This window comes from Acipenser ruthenus, chromosome 2 (assembly GCF_902713425.1).
Source record: "Acipenser ruthenus chromosome 2, fAciRut3.2 maternal haplotype, whole genome shotgun sequence".
Taxonomy (NCBI): domain Eukaryota; kingdom Metazoa; phylum Chordata; class Actinopteri; order Acipenseriformes; family Acipenseridae; genus Acipenser; species Acipenser ruthenus.
The window spans coordinates 15,680,619-15,707,970 of record NC_081190.1 but is presented as its reverse complement, the minus strand read 5'-3'; the positions used below and the strand labels follow the sequence as shown (position 1 = coordinate 15,707,970).

General features: G+C 37.1%; 1 protein-coding gene across 3 annotated transcripts in view; it reads left to right on the top strand.

The window, feature by feature from the left end:
* The window catches only part of LOC117403709 (microtubule-associated serine/threonine-protein kinase 3-like), a 160,579-nt gene that overhangs the window by 12,890 nt on the left and 120,337 nt on the right, over positions 1–27,352 (top strand). For all 3 annotated transcript variants that reach the window (XM_059006569.1, XM_059006565.1, XM_059006572.1), the window contains exons 2-3: positions 18,505–18,658; positions 22,769–22,893. In XM_059006569.1, the coding sequence (XP_058862552.1) occupies positions 18,505–18,658; positions 22,769–22,893 (279 nt within the window). The remainder of the gene's footprint in view (positions 1–18,504; positions 18,659–22,768; positions 22,894–27,352) is intronic.

Genomic DNA, 27,352 nt, shown 5'->3' with positions numbered 1-27,352 from the left:
CTGAGAGTAAGGCATGGAAACTGGAAACGTGCTTATTGTGGAACTACAGAACATGCTTTAAAATGGAAATACGTGTTTGCAAACCCCATTGTTGCAGATGTGTGGGGTTAGGTTTTGTTGTGTCGTTAAGAAATCGGAACACAGTTCTTTTTAAATATTCTTTCACACATCACTAAACTGAATGGAATAAAATGTTCTTAAACCTCCCTGCAATTAAGTTTCTGGTGAACTGGGAATTTCATAAGGGCTATGAGAATTACAGCCCCTCCCATATCCACAGAGGTACAATTTTCACCCTTGTGATTTGATTTACCTTATAACACAGTACAGTAGCCATTGATAACTATATTGCATAAATAAAGGGAAATTGAAAATAAGCATAACGGCAGGTATTTAAAACAGAGCATCTACATTTCCCAGGTGCAAGAAGTATCCATCAATCTATTCATCCAGCACTGTTTAGGTGGTTTGATGGAGATTTAAAAAAAAACAAACAAAAAAAAAAACATCTGGGTATTTTGAACATGTTGCTGCAACATCAAATTAGTGCAGCTTTGGCGACCCATTGGGAACTGCACCCTATTGAGAGTGCTTTGGTGGTTGGTTAGGATATTATTTAGCACAAGTTACCGAGAGACTCGGAATATGTGGATATAATGCTTCCTGTTTGATCCAGAATAGTTCCAGGCAGCGTATGAGTCTGTCATGTTCTGCTGTGTTAACTCCCGGTCGAGCTGCCAGCACATGTAGTAGTAGGGTACTTGCTTGTGTTACTGTAATACTGCATGCCTGGTGCTATTTTTATATGCTGGCTGCTAGTTAGGGAAAGTGGTTCAGAAAGAGATATCCCCACCCTGACAGACACACTTGGGGATGATCTCAGCACTCAAGCATGTCTCACAGATAGGGGCATCTCGAATATCGGGTGTGTGCCGACCCTTACTAAAAAGGAATAAATAGACTACTGATTAGTTACTACACTACTGCCACACAGAAGTACATCAGTGCACGAACATAATTAAGCAGTGAATAATATTACTGGACCTACAGTACAGTAGATACAGTATTGCAAAATGGACCATATTGATTAAGAAATAACACTAGTTTCAGTGATTATATGCTTTAAAATAAAAATGATCACACATGGTTTACAAATAGTGCTTGTCTTTGTGCGTTACAGCCTTGATTACAATTGCAAGAGATTGCGACGAGTGTGTCTGTCTAGCTTGAGGGGAGCTTACAGTAGAAGTTCTTGTAAATCTGCTGCCACGGACTGTGACACAGCCACTTATAAAACTGCTGCTGTAATATCTCACAAACCATTTGGGGTCCTAACTTCATATGTGTGTGGCAAAGCGGTGAGTGAATACAGGTGCATGCAGTGCAGAGTAGACACAAAACAGACAGATAATGATTTCCAGGTGCAAGGGTGTTTATTGATTTATTAACAATGTCCAGAGCCTTATGGCGAACACCTGTAAATAAATAATGGTGGAGCGATACAGCAGCGTGTATCACTTGTTAATTGTAATCCCTGGGTTTGACCCGCAACAAAAGGTCCAGTTTTCGTAAACCAACACTAAACGCACAAAACACACAGTTTTTAGTGACAGTGAATAGTGCTAGTGGTGCAATACAGTTCTCCGTGAATGCAGGGGTGAAAGTGATGTCCGGGTTGATGCTGGCTTGCGCTACCATTTACAAAGGAACAGATTACGCTACGCCCCTATTTTATACCCTCCCTCATGACCCCTTGGTTAACGAGCGCATCCGCTTCTCCAATCCGCGGATGCCACGCCGTACTGTAGCTCCGTCCCTTTTCTAGCTGTCCGACTTCCACCTACCCGTGGGAATAAATTGTCATGCCTTTTAGTCCAGGGTACTCTGTTCCCTTTACCTAGTGCCCTCACAGGTCGGGAGGGAGATCTAACAAGAAGCGTCATTCGATCTCTGTCACACAGTGTTCTGGAAACTCCTCCGGCACGGTACCTTTCATGTTGAACTGTGACCTAATATGGCTGCCATGTGACCTTTTCAAAGATCATGTCAGGTAACACATTTGTGAAACTGTTAACACTACCGTACATAATTCATCTAGAATTCTTCCTCTTTTTACAAACAATTAACAAGGAAAATGACAAAGCAAGAAAGTGTTTACAATGTGAGGTTTCAGTCACCTTGTCATCCAAGTCTTGGCTTCTAGTTTAGACTGCCAAAAGGTGATACAGTAGTTGGTGATGGAAGGTAGACATGGATGTGTTTTTTGTATCCCAGGTATTCTTGAGGAGAAATGTATTATTATTTTTGTGTTTGTTGCGTTTTAAATTGGATGGTTCAATTGAGATTTTCCTGACCTGACATACCCGGTAATCCCTGGCTAGTATCTCAGCAGTATTATGCTGTAAAAGCTTCCGTCCTGTGTTTCTTTTCTTTTTATATATGATAGGATTTCATTGCATAACAGATTAAAAAGATTAATCTTTACCCCATTTTTTTGAAAGCTTTCCTTTATTTTTACACTTTGGATTATTTCTCATCTTTTTAGATTTGTGGATTTTGAATGTTCTGGAACTGGAATCTCCATTTGGTTCTAACCCTGTAATCCTTGTACAATTCTGTAATGGCCCTGTGATGCACAATGATTGTTTAATATGCACGTCTGACAACTCAGCAGTCAAGCTGGAACAGGCATGGAATCCCTGCTGGAATCGGAATACCAATGCGTATTCTTGTCAGTAGAATAAGCATAAAGCCACTGTTCTGCAAGAATGGGTGTGTCTGTACTATTTTAATAATTTAAAACATTGGCAGGCTCTGCATGGTAGGTTAACATTTCTTAAAAGTAAATGTAAAAATTCATGAAAATACAGTAGCGCTTTAATTAAAAATATCATTTTAGTTGGCAGTCCATAAAATCATTTGCAACATATCATTAATAACGAAACAGTAGTGATTTTGTTTGTATGACAAATTATCAGCATGGCGGACGCATGTAATATAATTTATTGTTTTCCCAAACCAAATGCCATTGGTAATGTTGTTCAGTAAATCAAAATGCTCTTTAGGATATGTTGAATAATGGTATTAGGAAGGGAGGAATAAGACAATGTTCTGTCACAGGGTGGATTTAAACCGTCCATTATTCTGCAGCTTGCTTACATTTGACAGTACACCCCCCCCCCCCCCCCCCCCCCCAACAAGAACACCTGGATTAATCTGCTTCTTGATATGTGAAAGCAGCTAAACAATAAGTAATGTGTACTAATTCCAGTACCTTCTACCGGTCCTTGTACTTATATTGTCCTTAACCTCAGTAAACATTTGCAATTTATGTAATTATTAGCAATATGGGTCAATGGTCTGAAAACTCAACCAGTCTATATTCTTTAGTGCTGCCACTATTCCACACAGAAAAACCTTCCGTCCTTCAAGAACCTGGAACGACTGTACAGGTAGGCATGATGGTGCTGTGTATATGCAGTGTACAACAAAGCTACAACGATAGGAGGAGTAACAGCAATAGCAGATGAATTCAAAACATACTGGGCTTGATTTTTATTTATTTTTTTCAAACCATTGGCAAGTTAATTTCCTAACTGAAATATGATAGAAACAGTGTTTCATATTTTATTCAATTTCACATTCTGTTCAGTGAAACACCCTGCAAACTAAGGTATACAACTGTATTGTACTAAAGGTTGAATTTTATGTTTTTATTCACTTGGGGTTTGTTTCTCTGTCACCACAGCAATAAATTATAAAGTCACGTCACTGAAACATTACCAGAAATTATTTTTGAACAGTAATGATGGTCACAGGTGCATTTGTGTCTGGAATCAAAACAAAGATGTGTAAAATCAGACCCGGATTCATTCACAATTTTAATCCCACTTGTGTTTAAGCTACCCATATCTCATCTCTTCTCCAGTATTGCCTTTACTATTCGACTTTGTCCAGTTAGTAGTCATTCCACCCCTAATGTACAGTATTGCATGTGGGTTAATAGGGGATGTAACATAAAAGGCTCACTGTAATAATTCTTTGTAAAGACCCTCTAATTGTGTTCAGGGTCCCTGTATCTTATCACCATTCCCAACACTGCTTTCATTCTTGACGCCATAACAGCCAAGTAAAAAAAACAAACACCTTGCGACTGCTAATCATCTGATTATCTTATTGGAAAACACTATGAGCATGTGTCATGCAGTGTTATTTTTGCTAACAGAAAACAGATGTTTGAGAGGAGTTATATGTAAAAAGTTCTTAATGTGTTAACATAGTTTGTTTGAAATAGTTTGGTAATCAAACCCATAATTATCTAAATTAATAATAATAATAAAAAAAGAAGAAAAAAAAAGTAATTTATATAATTGTCCACATTGGGTATTGCCAGGGTCTGACCTGGTTGGGTGCAGTGCAGTATACCCGATCTCCTTCCAATCTTGCACATAGTATTTTTGTTGCTTTTAGTGTTGTGTGTTTAGCACAGCATGACACAATATGTAGATAAGTAGTAAACGCTATAATAAAGGCATATGCTTATCTGCTTTGTAATGAAGTGCACTCTTTGCTCACAGCACTGCTACAGTAAAGCACATGAATAGCTTACTCATTAATGACATGCTGGGTTATCGGCTCCATTCAGCCCTCAGACGCTTGCACTTTGCTGTTTGAATAGTGGTGGAATGATCTAACAGTGGCAGCGAAGAACAGGGTCTGTATTGCAAAAGTAATTCTGTCAAATGCAGCTGTGACTAACACATTAACTTCCTTCAAAACATATGGCTGGACTTCATTTGCAGTACAATGGCGTTGAGGTTCCTAACCTTTGATTTAAAGCAGTACTGCTTCAATGCACACATGCAAAAATAATTGGTGTGATTTGTAGGAACATGTCATTGTATTTCACTGCCTGCACTGTTTTTCAGATTTCAGCTGGACCTTATTTCAGTTTTAATTTAGGCAAATGTTGGTTTTCTATAAATACACAGTATTTAAGCAAAGTACAATTAGTGCTGGAACAAACAGGATTTTCATGTTTGGATATCTGCTCATAATTTATATTTGTTCATTTTTCAAAAAGTAATAAAAGCCATTATATTGCTCTGAACGCAGGTAGACCGCATAGCAGCAGGGGCAGGGGGTGTGGCCATGGCCCGTGTGTGTGTGTGTGTGTGTGTGTGTGTCTGCCTTTATTTTACAGCAAGACATTACAATATGTAAAACATTAAAATAGAAAAATATCCCAGGAGTAAAGAATAAGTTGTGTAGGCCTTAATTTACCCCAGTGAATTAACTACAAAACAAAGGATGACTAATAGCAGTTCAAGTTAAACGTTGTTTTGTTTATTCCTGAAATAAATAGTACATAGACACCGCATTCCTTGCCATTGCCGTTTCTTCACAGTAAGCAGTGGCCATAGACACGTTTTCATAAACTAATAACATGAAGTTTACTTGAGCCTTTTTGTAGCTGAAGAAGCAAACGAAAGCTGAAATTTTAAACTTTAAACACTTCAAACAAAACAAACGTGGAAATGGCGTTGTAAAATGAAGGTGAAAAAAACTGCATTTTGCTTCTTGTTTATTACATTCCACATAACACAAAGTTGCAACAAAAAATATATAATACCAGGGCTAGAAGTTAACTTTAAGGCAGTATTGAGGATCTGCTACCTGTCTGGAAAGTAGGTAGCAAAATGTTCTTATTCGGTAGCAGTTTATTTGACTCGTACTTGTATATAAAAATGATTACAAAAAGAAACACCTACCTTCTGTTTTAAATAGACTGAATAACCCAAACTATCACACAGTAGGCCCATATTTAAATCAGAAAGTATTTATTGAAACCACCTTGTGCTCAACTAAATGGAAGGATGTCACTTAGGACGCCATGTGTGTAAAAAGTGTATTGCTAAATCGTTCAGAAAAGAATAATAGAAAAGCACAAAAAAAAAAGTACTAACATTTTTATTCTATTTTCCTTTCAAACACAGTAGGTGAAGCAGCAGTTATTACATGTACATTCAGCGTATGTAGGATGAGGTGATCTCGTTTTCTATATAGCTTTGTCAGTGGGGGTATTGATTAGCCAGCCCTATTTCTGGCCATCATTACATCAACCAGGATATAAAAAGTTTGTTTGGTTATACTATAGTAGCAATTTGTTTTCTGTATGGGGGGGGGGAGAGAAAACAGGAAATGCAAACAGAAAATATTGGCGTCCTTATAGGCTGATTGATCAAAGAATATGAGCTTTCATGTCCACTTGCTATTCATTATGGTTATTATCTATTATCTTTAGTAGTTGCTATGGCAATAATGACAGGGTCGCTAAGAAACCACTTTGCTCGTCCTAAATGTTCTTGTTTTTGCTGAACACACTTGGTTGTATTTTTAGATTAAGCCCTTCGATGCAGGTTCGCTTATCATGTTGATTATAAAAGTAGTATTTGCTACCAGGTTTCAATGGTGATCTATCTCATTAAACTAATATGTGTGGGAGACGAGCTGGCCGGTTCAGAATTGAGAAATTAAAAGGATTCAGTGATGGGTCTGTAGGATTAGTTTCCACTGAAAACAAGCAAGCAGTGTAATTAAAGGATTGAGAGACTGGCCTTGAGATGGAGCGCAGGTCTAGGGTAAGGACATACAAATATACCCTGACATTCATTGCTGTTTAGGGTTTTATATTTAAAATGTTTTCTGCTGTAAAACATAACATATTGGTTACACTTCTTACAATGTGTTTCCTTTTTTAATTTTTGTTTTTTCAATAATTGAATGTGTATAGTGACAAAAAGACCTAAGCCAATCAGAAAGCTCTAATACTTTGTGTAACAAATCAGTGTTTGCTAGAGGAAGTAACTGATTTAACAAGATTGTTGTGGATTTCAAATAAAATAAAATAGATTGATTTTCAATGTTATTTTGCTGTGTTCATATCGGTGTCTCATTGTTGGATTTATGTAACGTATTGTCACTTGAAATCATTGAGAGTTCTTCACTAGGTTTAAAGGAGTTTTTGGGGGAATCGGAACTCTGTCTCATTTTTACTAATCTGCCTTCTTTACTGGCTTGTTACTGCATACGTTCTTTCCCTGCCATAACCACAGAATTGTATAACTACTGCATTCATATGTGTCTGTGTTAGCAGAGCCAAACATTGTGTTTTGCCATTGCAAAAAACAAAGCAAATTGTAGCAAACAAAACTGAAGCACAAGAAGAAAAAAAAACTGAACTGAAAAATCACTGTGCTTTCTCTCTTTCCAAATAAATTTAAAAATAAAAACACCTTTACAAATAATACAGTAATTTTACATTCAGTACATTTATAAACCGGCTAATACTCACAGTAAGTTGAAGAAGTGGCAGGTCCTCAAGGGCCTTGAGTTACAGGTCAGCAAGAGCAATACAGAGACGCAAAGATTTGCATCAGTCAGAACAGAACGTTGCTGTTAATATTAATAATGTTCGTCTTGGAGAACGAATATCCACACACATCATGTGATCTGCAGATACCAAAGACGGGAAACACTTTAACTGCATGTGTTGTAAGCCTGACTTGGATTGCAGAATTTGACGGTTGTTTTTAATCGCTGATACAATCAGCATACCCCTTGCTAAGTTTTGCACACACAGCACATTTTGGTGGATGGTGGAAGGATGTGATATCTGTCGTGGCCGGGTTCTGTCCGTTGCACTACCATTGCTTGCAAAGTGAAGTTTCGTACACACGAGTACAGTACAGTACGGTACCATATGGTGTGCTTTCCCTGAGTCAGGAATACCAACGTTGACTCGTACGTGTTTTTAAAAAGCGCATTATATTGTATCTTTTACCAGTAATACTTTTTAATCCGTCTGCCTATTGAGTCCCCCTGCTCTAAATGTTTACTAAACTATTTCATTTCCCACGGTAGTATTTCAGTCATTACTGCATTTGACTGCTTCTACTGTAGTCTAATGTTTGAATGGGTCTGTTTACCTTGTTTAACATTACCTGTCATGAAATACTTGGCTGTGCTTGTATTTGACTGGTTAAAGGCAAAGCCGCAACTGTAATAAGGTGTGTTTGCCTTAAAACTGAATTACTAGCAATTTCCTGTCCATTTTTATTACCACACAGAGAATACAATGGTATAGTTTTGAGCAATAACAAATGACTAGCTACTCGTTGTTATAATTGCACACCTGGGTTGTACTAAGGCCTGAGGCCTTGCGTCTCAAAAGTGCTGTTTGTATTATAAAATCACAGTCCAATAGAAACGTTTGTATTTTTCTGTGAAAATCAGAGCTCAGTGGTGTGTGTTTGTTTTTTTTTGTTTTTTTGTCAACACTGACTGCTTGATGACAATAGTTCTTGCAGAGTCAATTGGTGAACTTCTACTACTTCTTTCATACTTGACTCTTCTGTGCGCTGGACTTCATTAGAGACCAGTTCTTTATGGTTTCAGTAAAGGTAGTTTCACCTGTCACACTGAACTACAGTTAACATGTTGCCTAAGTGCCCCTGTTACTACTCTTAAATAATATAATGTTAATAATGATGATTTTATATCCTGTCCATCACAGATTAAATCCATGCAGATCTGTAATCATTTAAAGGTAATTGCATTTGTAAGCTTGGTAACATGTTTTTAGGTTGGTCCTACAGTAGCCTGCTGCTCCAGACTATCTCACGCACAATTTGCTTTTCACTGTGTTAACATGGGTCTAATGACTCTGGTCTTGTTTTTAATGGTTACATAAAAGGATGCAGTACACAATACCTTTTTTTAATTTAAATAAGTTGTAATTTATGGTGCTGTTAAGAAATTGGTATTTGTACTGTGTAACACCGATGGCTGTTGCCAGGCCCTCTGGGAAGTATTGCATTGCAGACGAGACAAAACGTAGAAGGGCCTTGAATCTACTGTATGTGCTCTCATGAGTTGGAGTTTCTGTGTTTTTTATATTTCAGGAGCTCACAAAATGCCTTAAGAAATCCCTCCATTTTTAGAGTAAAGTATCTCTTTTGAGCCGACTCTGGAGCTTCATTGAAACGTGAAACCTGTTCATTGTCAGATTTCGTCACTTACTGCGACAACGATAAACAAAAGGAAAGTGAATGACTTGGATGGAAAATTTGTAATTTTCAGATGTAACCCTGGCATAGTCTCTTAATGTAACTATTCAATTAAATATTTCATTTAGAATCTAAAAAAGTTCAGCATTACAAATACAGTACTGTTTTAATTTTCTACCAAGTTGCCACATTTTTTCCAATAGGACGTGAGTGGGCTTCCTACGTGTCTTTCTGATTTTTTGCTGGTCTGCAGTAAAGCCTCTACCTTTACCGTCATCTTGTTGCACAGTTTGTTAGCTCAAAATAAATGTTATGTGTGCACGAAGATGGAGCGCTGTATTACAGTATGTAATGCGCTTCTTGACTCATGAGTTATTAAAAGGATGAGTCTGTTTGATGGATTAAATAAAGTTTGATGACACTGTTCTACTTCTAGAAATGTTCCATGCGTACAAAGCTATTTAATCAGAAAAACAACCTATTCTTAATTAACTTGTGAATTAAAGCATTGTGAATAAGTAGGGACACTTTTTTCCTAAGGCACAGTGAACTGTAGTTGTGGGAATGTGGGGACACATTCTGAAACTGAAACGCTGAGAAGGCGTATGTGTGCAAATAAGATTTTCCATGTATGCCCCATACCCACAAGGCACTTTGTGCACCTGTGCTGAAAGTAGTTATACACCAATAAAACAGGCTAAAAAGTAAGCTGTGGTTTATGTTGTATTTTCTTCTTACAAACCCTATATCAATTCCAAATGCAATCATCTCTTTGAAATAAATACTTTGGCAAATGAGACTATGAGTGGTAGTAAATGTTCTGTTTCTAAATGCACAAGGTCTGGCAGTAATGTTTGCCCTGTATTGTTCTGCCCAGCTTTCAACACAATGCCCTAATGGTTGCGCTTGCTTCTCTAGTGTTACCCGTACAGCAAATGTGTGACTTCAAAACACATGCAGTTTTGTTCTGTTTCTGAACAAGCATTATTTAAAAATTGAATTAAGCCGTAAACAACCCTATTGTGAACTAAACTGAAGGTGGGTGTTCTGTACTGTTGCCTAACTACTTTTCATCGACTTAATTCAGGGTGCTTCAGAATCGGACACGTCTCTCTTATTTATCCTTGCAGCCTGTTTGTAAACGGCAATGTTTATGAAGAAGTCGTTCAGCTTACTTGTATTATGTCATGAGCGCAACCCCTTTTTCATTGTAGAATTACATCAGTTGTGCAAGAATTATCAATGCAATTGCAATTTCAGTAGAATCTTCTACAGGCATTTGATAAATATGCACAGGAGCATGCAGTTAGATGTGCAGAATAGAGATACGTTTTTAATGCTTTGACATGGTCATTGAAAATCTTTTCAGAGGCTGCCTTTTGAAACTGACAGGCGGGGGAAACCTTTGTAACCTCTGGCGCTCTGAAATTCACTTTGAGCGTTCATTTCTGTAAACCGCCGTCTTGTGTTTTGAGTATTTGAAATGCAAAGACAGCCAAAAGTGCTGATGTTGCCAATGTTTGTTTAAAGAAAATATTCAAGTCAATTCCCCCCCTTAGGCTCCTGCTTCATCTGCAGAAGCTCAAAGGTCCTTTTTAGATACAACACTGTTTAGCACTCAAACCCTTTTTTTAAACCCTGTTTTCAGAATCTAAAGGAATATGCAATGCACTGATAAAGGAATCTTTTTGTAACACGCTGTTCTAATTTTATGGGGATCCAGGGGAGGTATTGGTATTTTTTATTCAAGAAATCAATAGTAACTACTAGTTTCAGTGTAAATGCATTATTGGATGCTACAGTATTGTACAGTATCTCTTGAAAAATGAAATGGAATGCCAGTATAAGATAATTAACTTAATGACCAACATACTAATTACAGCCAGCTTCTCAGTTCTGAAGACACTTCTGAAGTGGTGCTCTGCTCTTGGACTGCCCAACACATGGAATGAAAAAATACTCCCTTTTTAAGATTCTCTTTCAATTAGCCACTGTCTGTAGCTCGGAAATGGCTTTAGCTTAAACGACTGCTGTATGTGTTGGGAGTATTTTCATCCCGGCTATATAACTCCACTTTAAATCATTCCCATCAGCTCCTCAAGGTTATGCACAGGCACACATACAGGAGTCGCACGTTTAGGGCATTGTGTTGAAAGCTGGGCAGAACGATACAAGGCAAACATTCCAGCCAGAAATTGTGTATTTAGGGATAGAACATTTACTCATTTGGCAAAGTGTTTATTTCAAAGAGATGTTTGCATTTGGAATTGACTACTCTGACAGCTTGCAGGGATTCTGTTTGCTGAATAAAGTACTGTATAAGTCTATAATTCATAGAACTGCAAGACATTTTTATCTATATTGTTTCCCTATCTCTATTTGGTGCATGTAATTAAGTACCCATTTAAAGGACTAGTGCCATTTTCTGTTCTGTGCAGTAACAGGGTTAAAATGGCTCTGCCAGCCAGCACATATACTTACTGTAGTCCTCTTATTTACTGTGGACCCACCAACTCAAGGGAGGACTGAGTTTTTAAAGGGTCACATCAAGGAATGATGGCTCACAGCCAAGGACATGACTGGCTTTGCATCAGTCTGGAATATTCCACAAACTGAGACTATTTTATTTTCTTTGCAAGAATCTGACACCTGATAGGTACTTAGACTGTTTATTCAGACTGTAATGCTAAGCCACCTAATTGCATAAGAAAAAAAAAAAAACTTCATGTGGACCCTGAATAAAAATGGTGACCTGTGTAGTTAGGAACACCTCACTTGCATGGATTCTGCCTCTCTCTGTTAAGTGATATGTGCAGTATGTGTCTCCCTTCTGGTCGAAGAACCTTGGGGATTACCAAGTATGCTTACAAGTGCCCTGACAGGCTGTCAGCAGTGATATTTAACTTACAGAATTTAAAGCAGGAGCTAACAAGCCACACTGTGAACTGGAGCAGAAAGTGCATTGTCAAACAGTTTATTATAAGAGCTCTATAACAATATTTAAGAGTGGGGATCTCTGATAAGTTATTTCAGTATAACCAAGAACATGTTTATGTACAGGACAAGTGAAGTGTGGCATGGATAATTCACTGCTATGTTAAATTTCCTCTTATAAGGACACAGTGGTAAAGGAGAAGTGATTTCTGCCCCACTATTGAGACATTGGTAAAGCTTTATTTTGCATGGCATAATGTTTCATTGATATTAGTTTATCCATTTATTGAAGTTCAGTTACATGTTAATAAACAGACAGTAGTTATGCAATAGGGAATGTAAACATCTGAAAATGACAAGATATGAGAATTATAGGTAGGCCAATAATTTATAGCTGTAAACTGTAACATTGGCAGGCAGCTTGGAATGGTTAATCTATGAAATACTTTTATGCCATGCAAAATAAAACTGCACAGATTTTTTTAACAACCTCCCCAGAGGATTAAATATTGTCAGACTTGGAAAAACAGAGCATGGCAACAATTCTTGTGTTTTGGTGTATGTAGCAATTCCTTGTTTCTAACAAATACTTCAAGGCTGCTGATCGCTCCCCAATTAAGTGCGCTTTCAGAGCCGTCTGTGTAATTGCTGCTGTTCTTACTGTTTATATTTTAGCTATCAGGCACAACAGTGTAAAATAGACAGCTTGATGTGAAGGATGACAAACTCAATTACCTTATTTTTTAAACATGCAAAAGTGTAAATTAGCACTGCATGCATTCAGATGAAATATTAAGTAGTTTGTTGTTATAGTACAGGAAACATACATCCTTGCATTGGATATGGTTACTAATGAAACATTGTTTCCATGAGTTAATCCGCTGATTTTTATTAACATATTGATGTAGCTTGTTCTGAGGTGACTAATTGGCACCAATAAGGTTCTGATCAAACATGTACAAAAAATAATTATAAAATGTCTCTCTCTATTTATAAAATTATATATATATGTGTGTGTGTGTGTGTGTATATATATATATATATATATATATATATATATATATATATATATATAATTAGAAAGAAAAAAGTGCCCTTTCACTTTTTCCAGTGGTTGAGAGGAAGTAATAATTCTCACTTCAAGCGGAAGGGAGTTCCATGCCTCTTCTAGGCTGACAATGGTCACTCAGCCATAATTGAATCTGTTGTATTTTTGGGTCCTTAGTAAGGCCTTCTCGGCATATCCTGTACTCAAAGCATGCAAATGGTTGAATGGCAATATTTGGCTAGGTAAGTGGAAGGATTACTCTACATGGAGCTCAATAATTACCTTTCCCAGCATTCTATTTCAAGACGTGGCATGCAGGAACACAGTTGACTTGAAAAACGCTGCAAGTCAAGCCCTTTGCTTGGCTATAATTGGAAAGTGCCTGTATTCTGTTCCTGTAGACACCCTTAAGAGTCTAGCCCTGGTGCAGCAGTTGCTATTAAAATCATGATGATATTGCTGTCGGCTTATCTGTTGCAGCAAACTAACCAACCAAACAACCAAAAAATCTGTCCAGAAAGAGGAAACCCAGAACCCTGTGTTTGTGTTTGGTCCAAACAAACTAAAGTATTAATTGCACGGCCAAAATCTTGTCTTATTTCTGAGGACATGGTATAATGCATGTACTATATCTTTAACTAACTGCTTTATTTATTTACAAATAACATGTTGCCAATTCAAGTTGCATAGGACTTGAGTCTGAACAAGATGCATGGTTGAAATAAGACAGCTGACTTATTCTGAAAATGGAATTTGGAATACACAATTATTCATAATTTTGTTAATGTAACATTTTTTGTCCAGTAGTCCAAGCAGCCTGAAACCAAAGAAGCTAGTCTCTATAATCCTGTACCCTCAAATGCACATTTTACTGTACCTTATAGCACACTTCAGAAAACGCTGTCGAAAATGGCAATGTAAACTAATTTGCATGTCATATTGGGTAATCTGCATTATCTACACCTACTGGTAAATATATGAACGATTAGAATATTTCCTATGCACTCACTTCCAACAGTACAGCATGTGCTGAGCAGTGGTGAAGATAGAAGGGGAACGGGTATTCATCTGTTGAGTTTCCATGGGACACATTGAGTTGCCTCACTGAACTGCTAAACAAAAAGATCATTTTTATTTTGTCCAAGCATTACAAATATTTTGTAAGATACAGTATTAAAATATTTTGTAGGATATAGTGGTGCCTATTGTGATAGTTGTTCAATTTCTTGCCTTTAACCTGAAAAGAATGATTGAAGACATTTTCATGGGAATAATTTCATAATATAAGGGGGGTGAATGGGTTTTTTTCTTTTTTCTCAAGGGTCAGTGGCAGTTGTATGCTTTTGCATGCTAAGAGCAGCTATTTCTATAGCTGTCAATGCCATTTGATATGTCGTCATTTCTTGCCTTGTCTTGTCTTTTATGATTATTGTATTCAGAATATCAAGCAGCTTGGATGATTTATTGGAGGATGGCTATTTTACATTCCTCCCCCCAACCTCCTAAATGGGACAGGCCCATAGCATAATGATGCTGTTCAGTAGCTGAAATTTCATGCCCAGTATTCTAGTCAGGAACTTCTGCAGCATACTGCCGTGCTATTGTTTTAGAACCAGAGTAGGCTAAACAGCCAGTGGGAATGACAATGTTGTCCTTTTAGCTTTTTGTTTTAACATTGTTTGAGAGGTGGTTACTTACTGAAATTTCTCGCGCCAGGGATTTAACTAACTAGAATAAACAAGGACCCCCCCCCCTTCATTCCATTCCAGCTGTGATATACTGAACAGTAGAAGACTTTGATTAACTTATCTTTATTTAAAATAGGGACTGTGCTAGGTCTACGTCATTAGTATTCATAGCCAAACGAATGCCTCTCAGAAGATATGCTACATCTTATTAGAGTGGCTCTTTTAGAAACAGTTATACCAGGTATGATTGCATCATTCATTTACATTAGTTTTTAAGTGTTTTTACCCAAGTTCATTGTCTCTTGAAAGAAGTTTAACAAAATCCATTTACATTGTGATTTTTTTTTTTTTTTGTATTATTTAAATGATGTGGCATGAATAGCAAATGTTAACACTTACTGTAACAAAAGAATAGGTTTGTGCAAAGGAGCAGGGATTGTATATCTCTCTGTCTGTCTGCAATGATGACTTGGTGGTTTAAGTGACATTTAGTCATACAAATGGGTGTAGAATTCTGAGGAAGCCTGAGTTGACCTGATGAGTGCTTCTTGCACCTACTACCACAAGACTCTGCACAGTTGTCCGGCTTTGTTAAAAATAAGAGTGCCCTTGGTTAAATATACATGGGATGTGATTAATACTCTCCTAGGAGAGGGTGTTACCTCCTACTGCAGTCACAGATAGTACACAGCATTCAGACTATAGCATGTGTTGTTTTCATGTATTGTATTTGTGGAGTTGTTATAATTGTAATGGGTGGACCCTTTCCTCCTACAAATGAAAGGACGCTTACCTGCTTGTAGACACATTTCTTGCAGTTTAAACACGATCAAGTGTAAAGGTGTTTTCCTTATGTGTTGTTGGCAATATCAATATTAAAACTGTCTGCTTCTTTTTACCACTGCCTCTATATTTAAACCCAGATGTTATTTTCACGACTCCAGTAGCAAACGGGCAACACAGAAAGAATAATGACTTGTTTTTTTGTCCTTGGGGAATGTCAGCATGTTTGTGGTGTGCTCATGTTAGTATTGGCCCCATGGCAATTCATACAATTTACAAGGACATCAAAACATTTTAATGACTTCATTTGCCTTGGATTCATGAACATGCTGTATTTTAGAGCTAAACTCTGGAGACTGTCTGTCTTGTGCTGACACTAATTTAATGTGTGAGAATATCAAGAAGCTATTGAAGAATTTCCACAGTACAGGAAGGTTTTCCTTGTGCTAAACTGTAAAACTGCGTTTCTCAAACTGCTTTTCTCTACATTTTACCAAATGGTAAATTGTGGTGGCTAGTTTCCTTTCAAATGATCCTCAGAAGTTACTCTAGGACCCACAATTTTTGGTAAGATTAAAAAAAACAAAACAAGAACAATAAAACAAATAAGAAACAACACATAATCAGCCGCTTCAAAATTGACCCGCCCCCCCACCAAAATTCCCATAAAAGCCACATACATTTTCCAGTGACTTCCCCCAATAACAAAAACTGTTTTCCCTTGTGAAACATTCAGGATTCAAAAACGTTGTGTATTATTTATTTATTTTTTTTACTTTCATTTGCAATCGTCTGTGAAATTGATAAATCTATGACTATAACTACCCTAAATGTTTCCCATTCATCTGAGCTTTCAGAGATACTATGATTGATTGTGTGGTAGGTACCACATAGCCACATAGCAAGATGTTTGCAATCTCAAAATGATCCAATTTAGACTATTCCTTATTGTTTGGGGTCAGGTGTAGAAGGCAATATATTTAAGAGTTGATATGTACCACATGTATTTTCTCAAGTACAGTATATGAGGCAGACTTGTTATTACCTGTAGTTCAAATGGATGGTCACATTTACCAGGCTTATACTCGCATGCACTGCATCAACAAGAGCAAGGTGTGCCGAGGGCTCTGCTGGTTTGGACCTGGTCCATGAACTGCAATGACTGCCAAGCTGTGGATGTTGGTAATGTGAGATTAAAAGCTCCACAAATGCAGAGGAGCCTTGCTGTGTGGCATAGGGGTTAGGATGCTCAATTGCAGTGTACATGGTCACAGGTTCATGCCCAGTTTCAAGACTGGAACCCTATAGAGTCTTTATGGAATGTATTCTACTCTGCTGCTGGCCTCTTGTAATATAAATGGTTACACATACCAGAAATATACTTGCATTTTTTTCTCATCTGTCAGTTCTTGTCCACTCAGAATCTAATAGGCTTGAATAATTTGGATTGAAATGGGGATAAACCTATTTGAACGTCTGTATCTTTTCATTATTGTAGTTAAACATGTATGGATTTTGCAAATGAGTGTTTGGCTAAGCTGAGTGGATATTTGAATTCATTCATGTGGAATTAAGACTAAAGGTGCTTCCTGTGAAAGGCTGATTTTTAAAAGCAGGAGTCAAAGCTATGTGTCTATCAAAGGTCTCTCTTGTTAACTGGCCTTTTAATTATTTATTATGTTGTTGAAGGATGAGTGATTTTGTTATTGAATTTAAAAGCATATGAAGCAATACTTTAAAAATGGTAATGATTTGGAAAATAAAAATCACAAACTTCCAGTACCCCATAATTATTCTGATTTAGGAATTGCATATAACTATTGTAGATACTACCTAATTCCCCTGACCCTTTTGATACAGTATGTAATTAAATTGGAATTCTTTACTGAAGTGAAGTCGTCCCCCCCACCCCACACACCCCACACACCCCACACACCCCACCCCGTTGAAGTATGGCTAAAAATAAGATTTATAAATGCTTTCGCTTCAAACAACATACGCTAGGCACAGTATGAGGAACTTTGTCGGGGTGTCGTATGTAGGTGTTATAAAGGCCTTGGCGTTCTAGTTTGTCTGCATTCCCACACAATGTTGCAGTTGACTTACTGAATGTTTAGTGGTAAACTGTTGCTACAATTTCAGATCATATCCGACTGGTTGTTTTTAACGTTCTCTCTTTATTATTATTATTATTATTATTATTATTATTATTATTATTTATTTCTTAGCAGACACCCTTATCCAGGGCGACTTACAATCGTAAGCAAATACATTTCAAGTGTTACAATACAAGTAATACAATAAGAGCAAGAAATACAATAAGAGCAAGAAATACAATAACTTTTGTTCAAGCAAAGTACAAGTGTGACAAAACACAATTCAATAATACAGCAGATAATAGTGATAGTTACATCAGGATATGATTAAATACAAAGTACTACAGGTTAAACACTTGCCAGATTTACAGTATTCTGAAGTACAGGATTAAATGCAGTAAAATAGGGGGCAGATAAGAGCAAAATAAAGCACATTTAAATGAAGGGTGATGGTGTCCCAGGATACAAACAGAGGAGTTCTACAGGTGCTGTTTGAAGAGGTGAGTCTTAACGAGGCGCCGGAATGTGGTCAGGGACTGGGCAGTCCTGACATCTGTTGGAAGGTCGTTCCACCACTGCGGAGCAAGGGTGGAGAAGGAGCGGGCTCTGGAGGCAGGGGAGCGTAGCGGAGGTAGAGCCAGTCTTCTAGTGCAGGCAGAGCGGAGAGGTCGAGTGGGGGTATAGGGAGAGATGAGGGTCTGGAGGTAGCTGGGTGCAGTCTGGTCAAGGCATCTGTAGGCTAGTACAAGAGTCTTGAACTGGATGCGAGCGGTGATCGGGAGCCAGTGGAGTAGCGTGGGCGAAGCGAGGCAGAGAGAACACCAGTTGATTAAAAAAGAGAACGTCATGATTAAAACCGGTATACCTTTTGTGTTTGTTTTTACCAGCTGGATCACATCTTGTATGCTCCGTCCATCCCCTTCCGCAAGTCCAGTAACCCTGAGGTCTCTGGTGGCTTGGGAAAAGCTTTCAAATTGAAACGGCAGCTCAGTGAAGATGGGAAAAACTTCCGGAGAGGGAGTCTTGGTGGAGCTCTGACAGGTATGTTTATAATGTGTGGCAGGCACACATTTACATGCGGTACAGTAAATGTTCTTCAAACCTGTATTCATTAATTATTCTGTATGTTGAGGCAATAAATCTTCCTTTTTTTTTTTTCTTCAGCCCATTTTTTCTGTCTGTCATCTTAGAACTAATAACAAGTCTGTTCCTCTTAGAATTCTTTCTGTCCAAAGACAGACTAAATGAATCAGGAATGTGTGTGTGTGTGTGTGTGTGTGTGTGTATATATATATATATATATATATATATATATATATATATATATATATATATATATATATATATATATATATATATATATATATGTATATATGTGTGTGTATATATAAAGTCCTATATATATATATATATATATATAATAATAATTCTGGCATTGATTTGTTTTAAAACCTCTTTTATAACTGAAAATGAATTACAAAATATACTACAAAACAAAGATGCTGCAAACACTAAAATCATCATAAAAACTTTGCTTTCAGTGTTTTCTGACTCCCTAAAATCAAACAAATCCAACTTGACGATGTAAATAAATATGCAACGAGAAAGTCAGATGGCTTCGGGCATTATAGGCACCTGTCGGTAATTGTAATCTTCCCTTGGTGGCTATAGTTTCCCACTATAAGCCTCCAATGCTGAAAACTAGATTTTAGAAACCTAAATAAAAAAAAAATGCAGCACTGACTTTGTCCCACCCCCTACTGTACAATACAGTACAGTACGCAGAAAAGCCAGTACAGACGCACTGATAGGCTGATTAAAACATTGTTGTCATGTCAACAGTAAACAAAAACGTCAACCACTAGGCAAAAAAAAAAAAAAAACATCCTTCGACAAATAACATTTACAAAAAAATACTCCAAAGTGGTTGACGTTTTTGTTTACTGTTCAAATGATAACGATGTTTTAATCAGCCTATCAGTGCGTCTGTACTGGCTTTTCTGTGACCTGTACTGTACAGTAGGGGGTGGGACAAAGTCAGTGCTGCATTTTTTATTTTATTTTTTTTTATTTAGGTTGCTAAAATCTAGTTTTGAGCATTGGAGGTAAAATACCAGAAATGGATGACAAAGCAAAGTATATTTCAGGCTGATGATCGTGTCAAGATATTTCCCAAAGAAACTGTACATGCAGATGGAGGTAATTGTTTTGCACATCTTGTAATGTGTCTTCGGAGAAAATACGATTGATCGCTATTTAGCTTCAGAATCGCACATTAAACGAAAGGCTACTACAGAGGCTGCTAAACAGAACGTAAAATAAACAGCTTTCAGAAAACAAACTGGAAAGTCAGCGCAGTCAAAAAGTATTCCTGTCGGTTGTAGCCAAGTTAAATCAGTACTACAGGTACGATCTAGCACAGCCACCTTGCTTCAAACAACCTGCTGCTTACTTCTTAAACACAGTTAGAATTTTAGACCCGAAATAATAGGCATGTTTTCTTTGTTTTGACTCGGTACTAATAAAATAAATTATTGGATGGAACAAATAACATGACAGTGAACGTGCTTCATATATTGCCTGTATTAAAGTATACCAGATGCCAATTCAGTGGATGCAGAACGTGCAGTCTCAATGTATGGGCAAGTCCACACCAGACAGAGAATGTTGGCAGCAACTGCTGGGGAATGTTGCATGCTTGCCTTTAACAAATGACAGCACTCTGTTTTAGCAAGGACGCAAGTACCACTATTTTTAGGCTTTTACAGTGCTCTGAAATATTCTCCTCTCAGGTTTATTTAATGTTTAAACAGGTCCGTAACCTACTCGCGAAAAATACGTAAATTTACCGCAATTTTAAGTAGACCCCTAAACATACATACATACATACATACATACACACACACAGAGTCTATCGGCCTGTTCTCAGGTTTGACATTGGTGTATGACACATACTGCAATTAATAATTAGGGATCGCCTTGTCCAGCATCATGATTTATGCCTTCAAGGACAGCAGTGCACACTGAGAAAGTGTCTGTTGACATTTCTTTGCTTGTATCCTGTTTTCTTGATAATGACTCCACTGTTGAGTGAGGTACAGGATGTTGCTGCAGGGTGGAGCATGTCACACAGAACAGAGCAGCCTTTTAACTCTTTTGCCAGGGAAGCGGCAGATTGGTTCGTCTGCACCTCCAAAGACTTTGTTTAAAGTTGAATGCATGCAGGTTCATAGGGCAATTGATATGATTGCTTTTACCCTGAAATAACAATGCATGTTTTACCACTACAGAACATCATTATTTGACTTTCTACCGTTTTGTTTATATATATATATATATATATATATATATATATATATATATATATATATATATAAAATAAATAAATATATTACACATTTTTGGTGGGTTATTGCTTCTACGCCATTTTAGAGCTGGGTAGGTGGCAGGGCTGAGGCCCTGCACATGAGTGTGTTTGTGTTGTGTTTATTTTCGATTGGGGGGGCGTGTCCCAGCAGTGTGTCTTGCAGTATAAAAGGGTCCATCCAGCCCCCCTCAGGGCTGCTGTAAGCTCTAAATGTGGTGCCGGTCATAAAATTGACTTCTGACCTAATATAGCAGCCATATTGGGAGCCATGTAATACAGACAACACACTTTGAATTATTTTCTTTTGATTTTATTGTCAGTATTGTGTAGTCTTTAAACTCTGGCTATGTCAATGATCCAGTCCACGTGCTTTGACGTTAAAAGTCTTTTATAGTTGGTTGTATCCTGTTATTTTCTCAATGAAGCTCGATTACACAGCCACTTAACATTTACCTGCATCAGTGCCACATTTTTTTTATTTATTATCTATGGATATATTAATGACACATCTTTTTCACATTTACATTTTTCTTCATGATTACAAACCTTTCAATCTGATATGACATACCCCTTAGACTATGCTACCATTTCAAGTTTATGTTTTCCTCAGAACTGAAGTAGAATGAATTTAATATGAAGCCATTATTAGAAACATTTTTTTTCTCACAAAATATCAGTAGTTTGATCAACGATTGAGAAAAAATTGATATAAGGAAGTGGTTTGCATATTTTTTTAAAACAATGAAGGAAACCACAAAATGCAATTGAAGCATTTTGCAACATGGATCCATATGACTCTAAGTTAACCATTAACAAATATACAGCCTTAACACACATGGTCCTACAGACTTTGCTTGCATATTAACATATTTTGCTAGCAGCAAAAGTGGCAATTAAATAAATATGGTATATGCAAAATGTAAATCTTTTAATTAAAACCTATGCAATCGTTACTTTTTTTTAATGGTTTTCATTTGCCATTTCAGCCGAAAGTATTTAATATCCCAATGGTTTATTGATCAAAAGGGTTATATTAATAACTAATGGATTGTGTGCTTCTTTTTGAAATTGTAACTCTTAATATTTCTGTTTGATGTGGTTCCTGATCACCATGGCAAACCCAGGGTCATCGCATACGTTGAAAGCAGATTATAAATACTGGATTACATGGCAGGGTTTTATTTCAAATACAGACAAAGATTTTGTATCAGATGAGTAGCAGGGGGTCCATCTAAACTGTGGTCAGGTCTTACTGCTGCATTTATTTATTTTTGTTGTGTTCAGTACTATATTGGTGTGCAAAGAACTAAGTGTTAATTTTTTAAAAATATTTTTTTATATAGAAGTTCGGTCAGTTCCATTTGATCAGAAAACATTATAGGACAACCTCAGTCTTACACTGGAAAATAATATTTTGAAACCAGGTTAGAGGACCACCACTAAAGTATACATGGGTACGTGCATGAGAAGCTCTCTTGAATTTTTTAAACTATTTTTTTCCTATACTGAAATTGCAGTCTACTTTTTAGATCAATTTACAGGTCTGTTAAAGAAGGCTTCCTTTTTGCAGCTTGTGTGCTGATATAGCACCCTATGGGGCAGAAAAAATACATAATTACAACTACATTTATAATGCCATCACTTACTGCATGCCATTTTCTTCAGACACCCTGTTAATAACAGTTGGTAAATGAGAACTGGTAGTGGTGGTCGTCTTTCCTGGTTTCTGGTCAAATTAAATGTAATAAAATGAACATGGAACTGTTTTTCAATTTAAATTGCAGGGAAGTATCTGCTACCCTACGTTGCTGCGCAGCAAGCATGGCCATCCCCAGCCGATACCTCCAACCTGGTCCGCATGCGCTCACAAACCCTTGGGAAGTCCGCCCCGTCCCTCACTGCCAGCCTGGTGAGTAGCAGTGTCTTTGGTTTGGTCTGCCACATTAAAGTGTTGCGTGGCAGGTTAATGCGGTGATGTTATAAACCGAAGTCAGATCCCATGGCTTTTTATGTCATCCTGGCTCATTCTCAGGTGCAGCAATGCAGGGTACTAATGGGAGTGAATGATATTTACTACACTGAATGGACTGTGCATGTGTCTTAACCCTGGATTTGTCAATGAAGAGGGGCTGCTGACAGGCAATTGGGACAAGGCAATATACATCCAATGTTTTGTTTTGACAGTCTCTTCATCCAAGGAGTTTGCTGCAAGGGCAGAGATGGGGAAAGCATTTTGTTGCAACTGCACACGAATGCCATTCAAAATGGGAAATTGAATTAGATGTAATTAGAAAGGGTGATGGTTATCAGAAGAGTGAAGTCTAATGTGTTGAAGGCTTTACTCCTCCCAAATGTAAGTTTCAAAATTCTCAATGGAACAGGATGGAAATACACCCACGTAGTGAAAGATTTTATTTTAAATCTATTATGAAAAATAATTGAAGATACTGTGACAAATATATGTATTTTTTAATTCTTGAAGTAATGTTGAATACGTTATTTTATAATACAAAAGGGGTTTCTTCAATTTCAGATTACAGAAAAAATAATGTAAAAATAATCTAATAAATTTAGCCTTCTAAAAATAAGATGTATCCAGAAATAATACAAAGATAGCAAAAGGAATGCCATATTAATGCAAAAATAGTTATTTATATGTGTTATTCCTGAAGAGGCCGGGGTTAAACTATGTCTTACTGTAGGTGAGAAGTGAAACCAGTTTGGTGGTCTCCACTTTGCCCCTAGTGGACAGTAGTCCACATCACAAGCACTAATTTATATTTGAAGGCCAATTGTATTACGTGATTCGAAAAATTCCGGAACCAAGGGGTTTGTGTTTATCTTCAAAATAAACGTCTAGTGTGGGCACCAACTCAGCTCGACACTGGAGGCTTTTATCTTCACCAAATACTGCCAGCAGCTTTCCGGGGCAGGCAAATACTTTGTATTTTGTGAGTGACTGGTGCCACTAAAATGCAAGATGTTTTTAATGTAATTTTAAAGGTCATTTAAAAAGTTTAAACAGTCCAGTACATATGAAGTCTGCTGCAATTACTTGTAGTACTCATAAAAATCACAAGAGGGGGCAAGTGTATATGTTTTACTCCAGCTTTTGAGCCCAGTGCAAGCTTGTCAAGAATTTGTATGACTTTGTGTCTGCTGTGTAATAGGGGTAGAACAACTGCTAATTGTAAATAGTTGTAAAAAAAAAAGGTCAAATAGTTGCCACTTTAATAAATAAATGATTCACGTATTTGATAATGTCTGTTGCTATATTTGTGAATGTAGTGCTTTGCTCTTTGTACAATATACTTTCTAGCCGTTTAGAAAACTAGTTGTTAATGTTCTACAATGTAATTTGAACGTTAATTGCAACCACAACCGCAGCCGCACGTCTGTCGATCTGAAAGCACACGCTTCACATGATTAATTGGTTAATCGACTAGCACTTTGAGGTCAGCTGTCACTTTTCCGCTAGACGACGTTAAAGTGTAGCTGTACGGTGCTACTCCTTGTGTGCACTTCACACACTTTTCAAGGCTGAATTAAATGAATGGTTACATTTGCACACTAAGTAGATGATATGTACATGATCCCTGGCAATGTAAATCACAGAGCTACTCTTTGGCTGCCTTTTTATGCCTAACCGTGAGTTTTTGCCTCAAGTGTAAGATGAGACATTGTGATTTGTGTTGATCAAATGTCCATGTTTTATCTAGAAGTTCATGGACAGAGGTGTAGTGGCCTCTGATTCAGCAATATAGGATCAGGATCTAAATTAACCATTTGCTATTCAGTGACAATGGGCCTGATTTTCCACTGTGAGCAAATTGGACATGTAATACATTTACTATGGTGAGGGCAAGTTGCCAGCGATTTGCCCGGACGGGAAAATATACGCCAATATCTACAAATGTGCACGTTACCTCTACCTCAGAAGGTATTCTACCATATTTAGATACAACAGTAGTGTTATTTCTGAATATTTCCATATAGCTAACAAAGTTTATTTCCTATTGCAGTCATTTAGTCATGTGATTGCATGCCATACTAATAGATAAGACATTTTCCTTAAGACTTTTCTTTTCAGGATTGATCTTAGCCAGCAGAGCACTATTTACATAGTGATTTGAGGTTCTGTAAGCTTGAAGCAGTGTAATTAGATGTAATAGCCATTCTGCATTCCAAACATTGTGCCTTTATTAAATACTGGTGGTGCTTTTCTGAGAACGCTGTAATTTTGTTATAAGGTGCTTGTGTTCTGTCAGTTTTTATCATAGTGCATAATGTTGGCTTATTCAGGGTTTTTTTTTTTATTTTTTTGTTTTTCTTACTCTGAGATTAATTGAATCAAGGCAGAGGGTGCCTGAAGCTATAACTGTTTATTTGATTTAATCAGGAACCAGTTTTAATAGCTTTAATATAATTGTTGTGTATTTTATTTATTTATTTATTTATTTATTGGGCTTCTTTTAAGATTCGGTTGTATTTACCATTTTAGCACTGAGGCAAAAACTTAATTCTTTTAAAAATACAAAACACACAAAAAAACTTGGCTTAAAATAAAAGCAGACTCCACACAATGCTATAAAATATATGAACTATATGAAAATCGGATTAAATGCCTTTGACATTCAATTTTGTGACAATAATGAATGTAATATAGCAGTAACGTGTGTGTTTCTGAGATTTCTGGAGGCTGTGAGGAGTGCATTGTTTATTATTCTGTCAGGAAGTCTACAGAACTACAAAGAACAGGCCCCAGATCCCATTTCAGGAATCCTCTCTAACCAGGAAAGAATATGTATTCCCATTACAATTGTCTTTTTTACGAGAGCTTTGTTTTAAGTTTTCTTTATTTTTTATTTTATCTTACATCGGTTTCAAAGACACAAGCACCTTTTTTTTTTTCTTCCAATTGGCACCGAAAGACATTTTATTGAACTCCTTTTGGGAAATGCAATTAAGTAGGCATGCTTCTGGCATTCAGCAGCTCAGTGAAAATTAAAGAGCTCTCGGATATATTCTAAAACACTGGAAACGGCTCATAGCATTTTATGAGTTTTCGTAGCCTTTCTGTTATTCAATATTTTATATAAGATTTACCTAGGGATTTTAAAACATAGGCAGATTAAATCTATAAATTGAAGGCAATACACTGATGCAGACACAATTTCTGGATCTTATAAGATTATTCGTTGCTTCCATATCTTGCAATTTAATTTGCACTAAGCGAACATGCTGTTTAACAGCAGTGGCCCCTGTCTTTGTTCTCTAAAAGTAAAACAACTGAGAGTTTGTATGTATGTATGTATATTTGTATGTATATTTGTATGTATGTATGTATGTATATTTGTATGTATATTTCTAAAAGGGTAGGCGTCAATAAGGCTTGGATTTTTCCCCTGAAATACCGATTACATTTTCCCAGGAACGTGAACTACACTACAGTACTCCAAACAATAGGAGATATTCAGAGATATATATTGGGTGTAATTTACTGCTAATAAATAAATACATAATAATATATTGGGTGTTGTAAATCCTTTATTTGAAATAATACACAACACTCCTTGGGAGGAATTCAAATTGCAGGGTTTGAGGATTTCTAATGTTTAACATACACTTCTCTGAATATCCTCAGTCGTTTGGAACCGTGTATAAAGCCACTTTTCAAGCACTAATGTTATATTTTCCATCCGTGTGACCATATGTTTTTGGAAGAGCTTGTTTTACAATATTTTGCATAGAGCACCATCTATACTATTGTACAGTTCTGCATTGTTGTTGGCAGACCAGTAGGATGTGCTTATGATACATTCTTTTCACAGTTGATCAGACAGTTCGCCAGACGAACAGTTGCAGAAGAGTTGTAATGGAAGAGCCTGATAATTTAGCATCGCAGACACTGAACACCCACCACCAGGGAAAGTACTCCCCCCAGGCCATATGTGTGCAATCGGAATTCAGAAAGTGCTGTAGTTGAGTCTCAGAAAAACCTTGAACTTCTTACTGGGGTTTTCCATAACAAGCATGTCGCCTCAATCACATTCTATGACATTTTATGATTTATTGTTGATTTTGCGTGACCTCCGTTTGATTGTTGGATTCTATGTTTAAAGTGTCCTTCTGAACTTGATCCTCCTTGTCAGGTAAATAGAACCACAAGGAGAGCCTGTGTTTGTGAATCAGAGTGCCATGCATACTATATTAGAAATAATCACTATTTATATGCAGCGATGCCTGACTTTGTTGGAAGTTCCTGACTGTGGTACTAGCGTGCTTTGTGTGAATACACAGTGAATGGTGAGCGACATTCTTTAAATGTATCAAATACGGTTTAAATGTCAGGGACATGTCTCCACAGC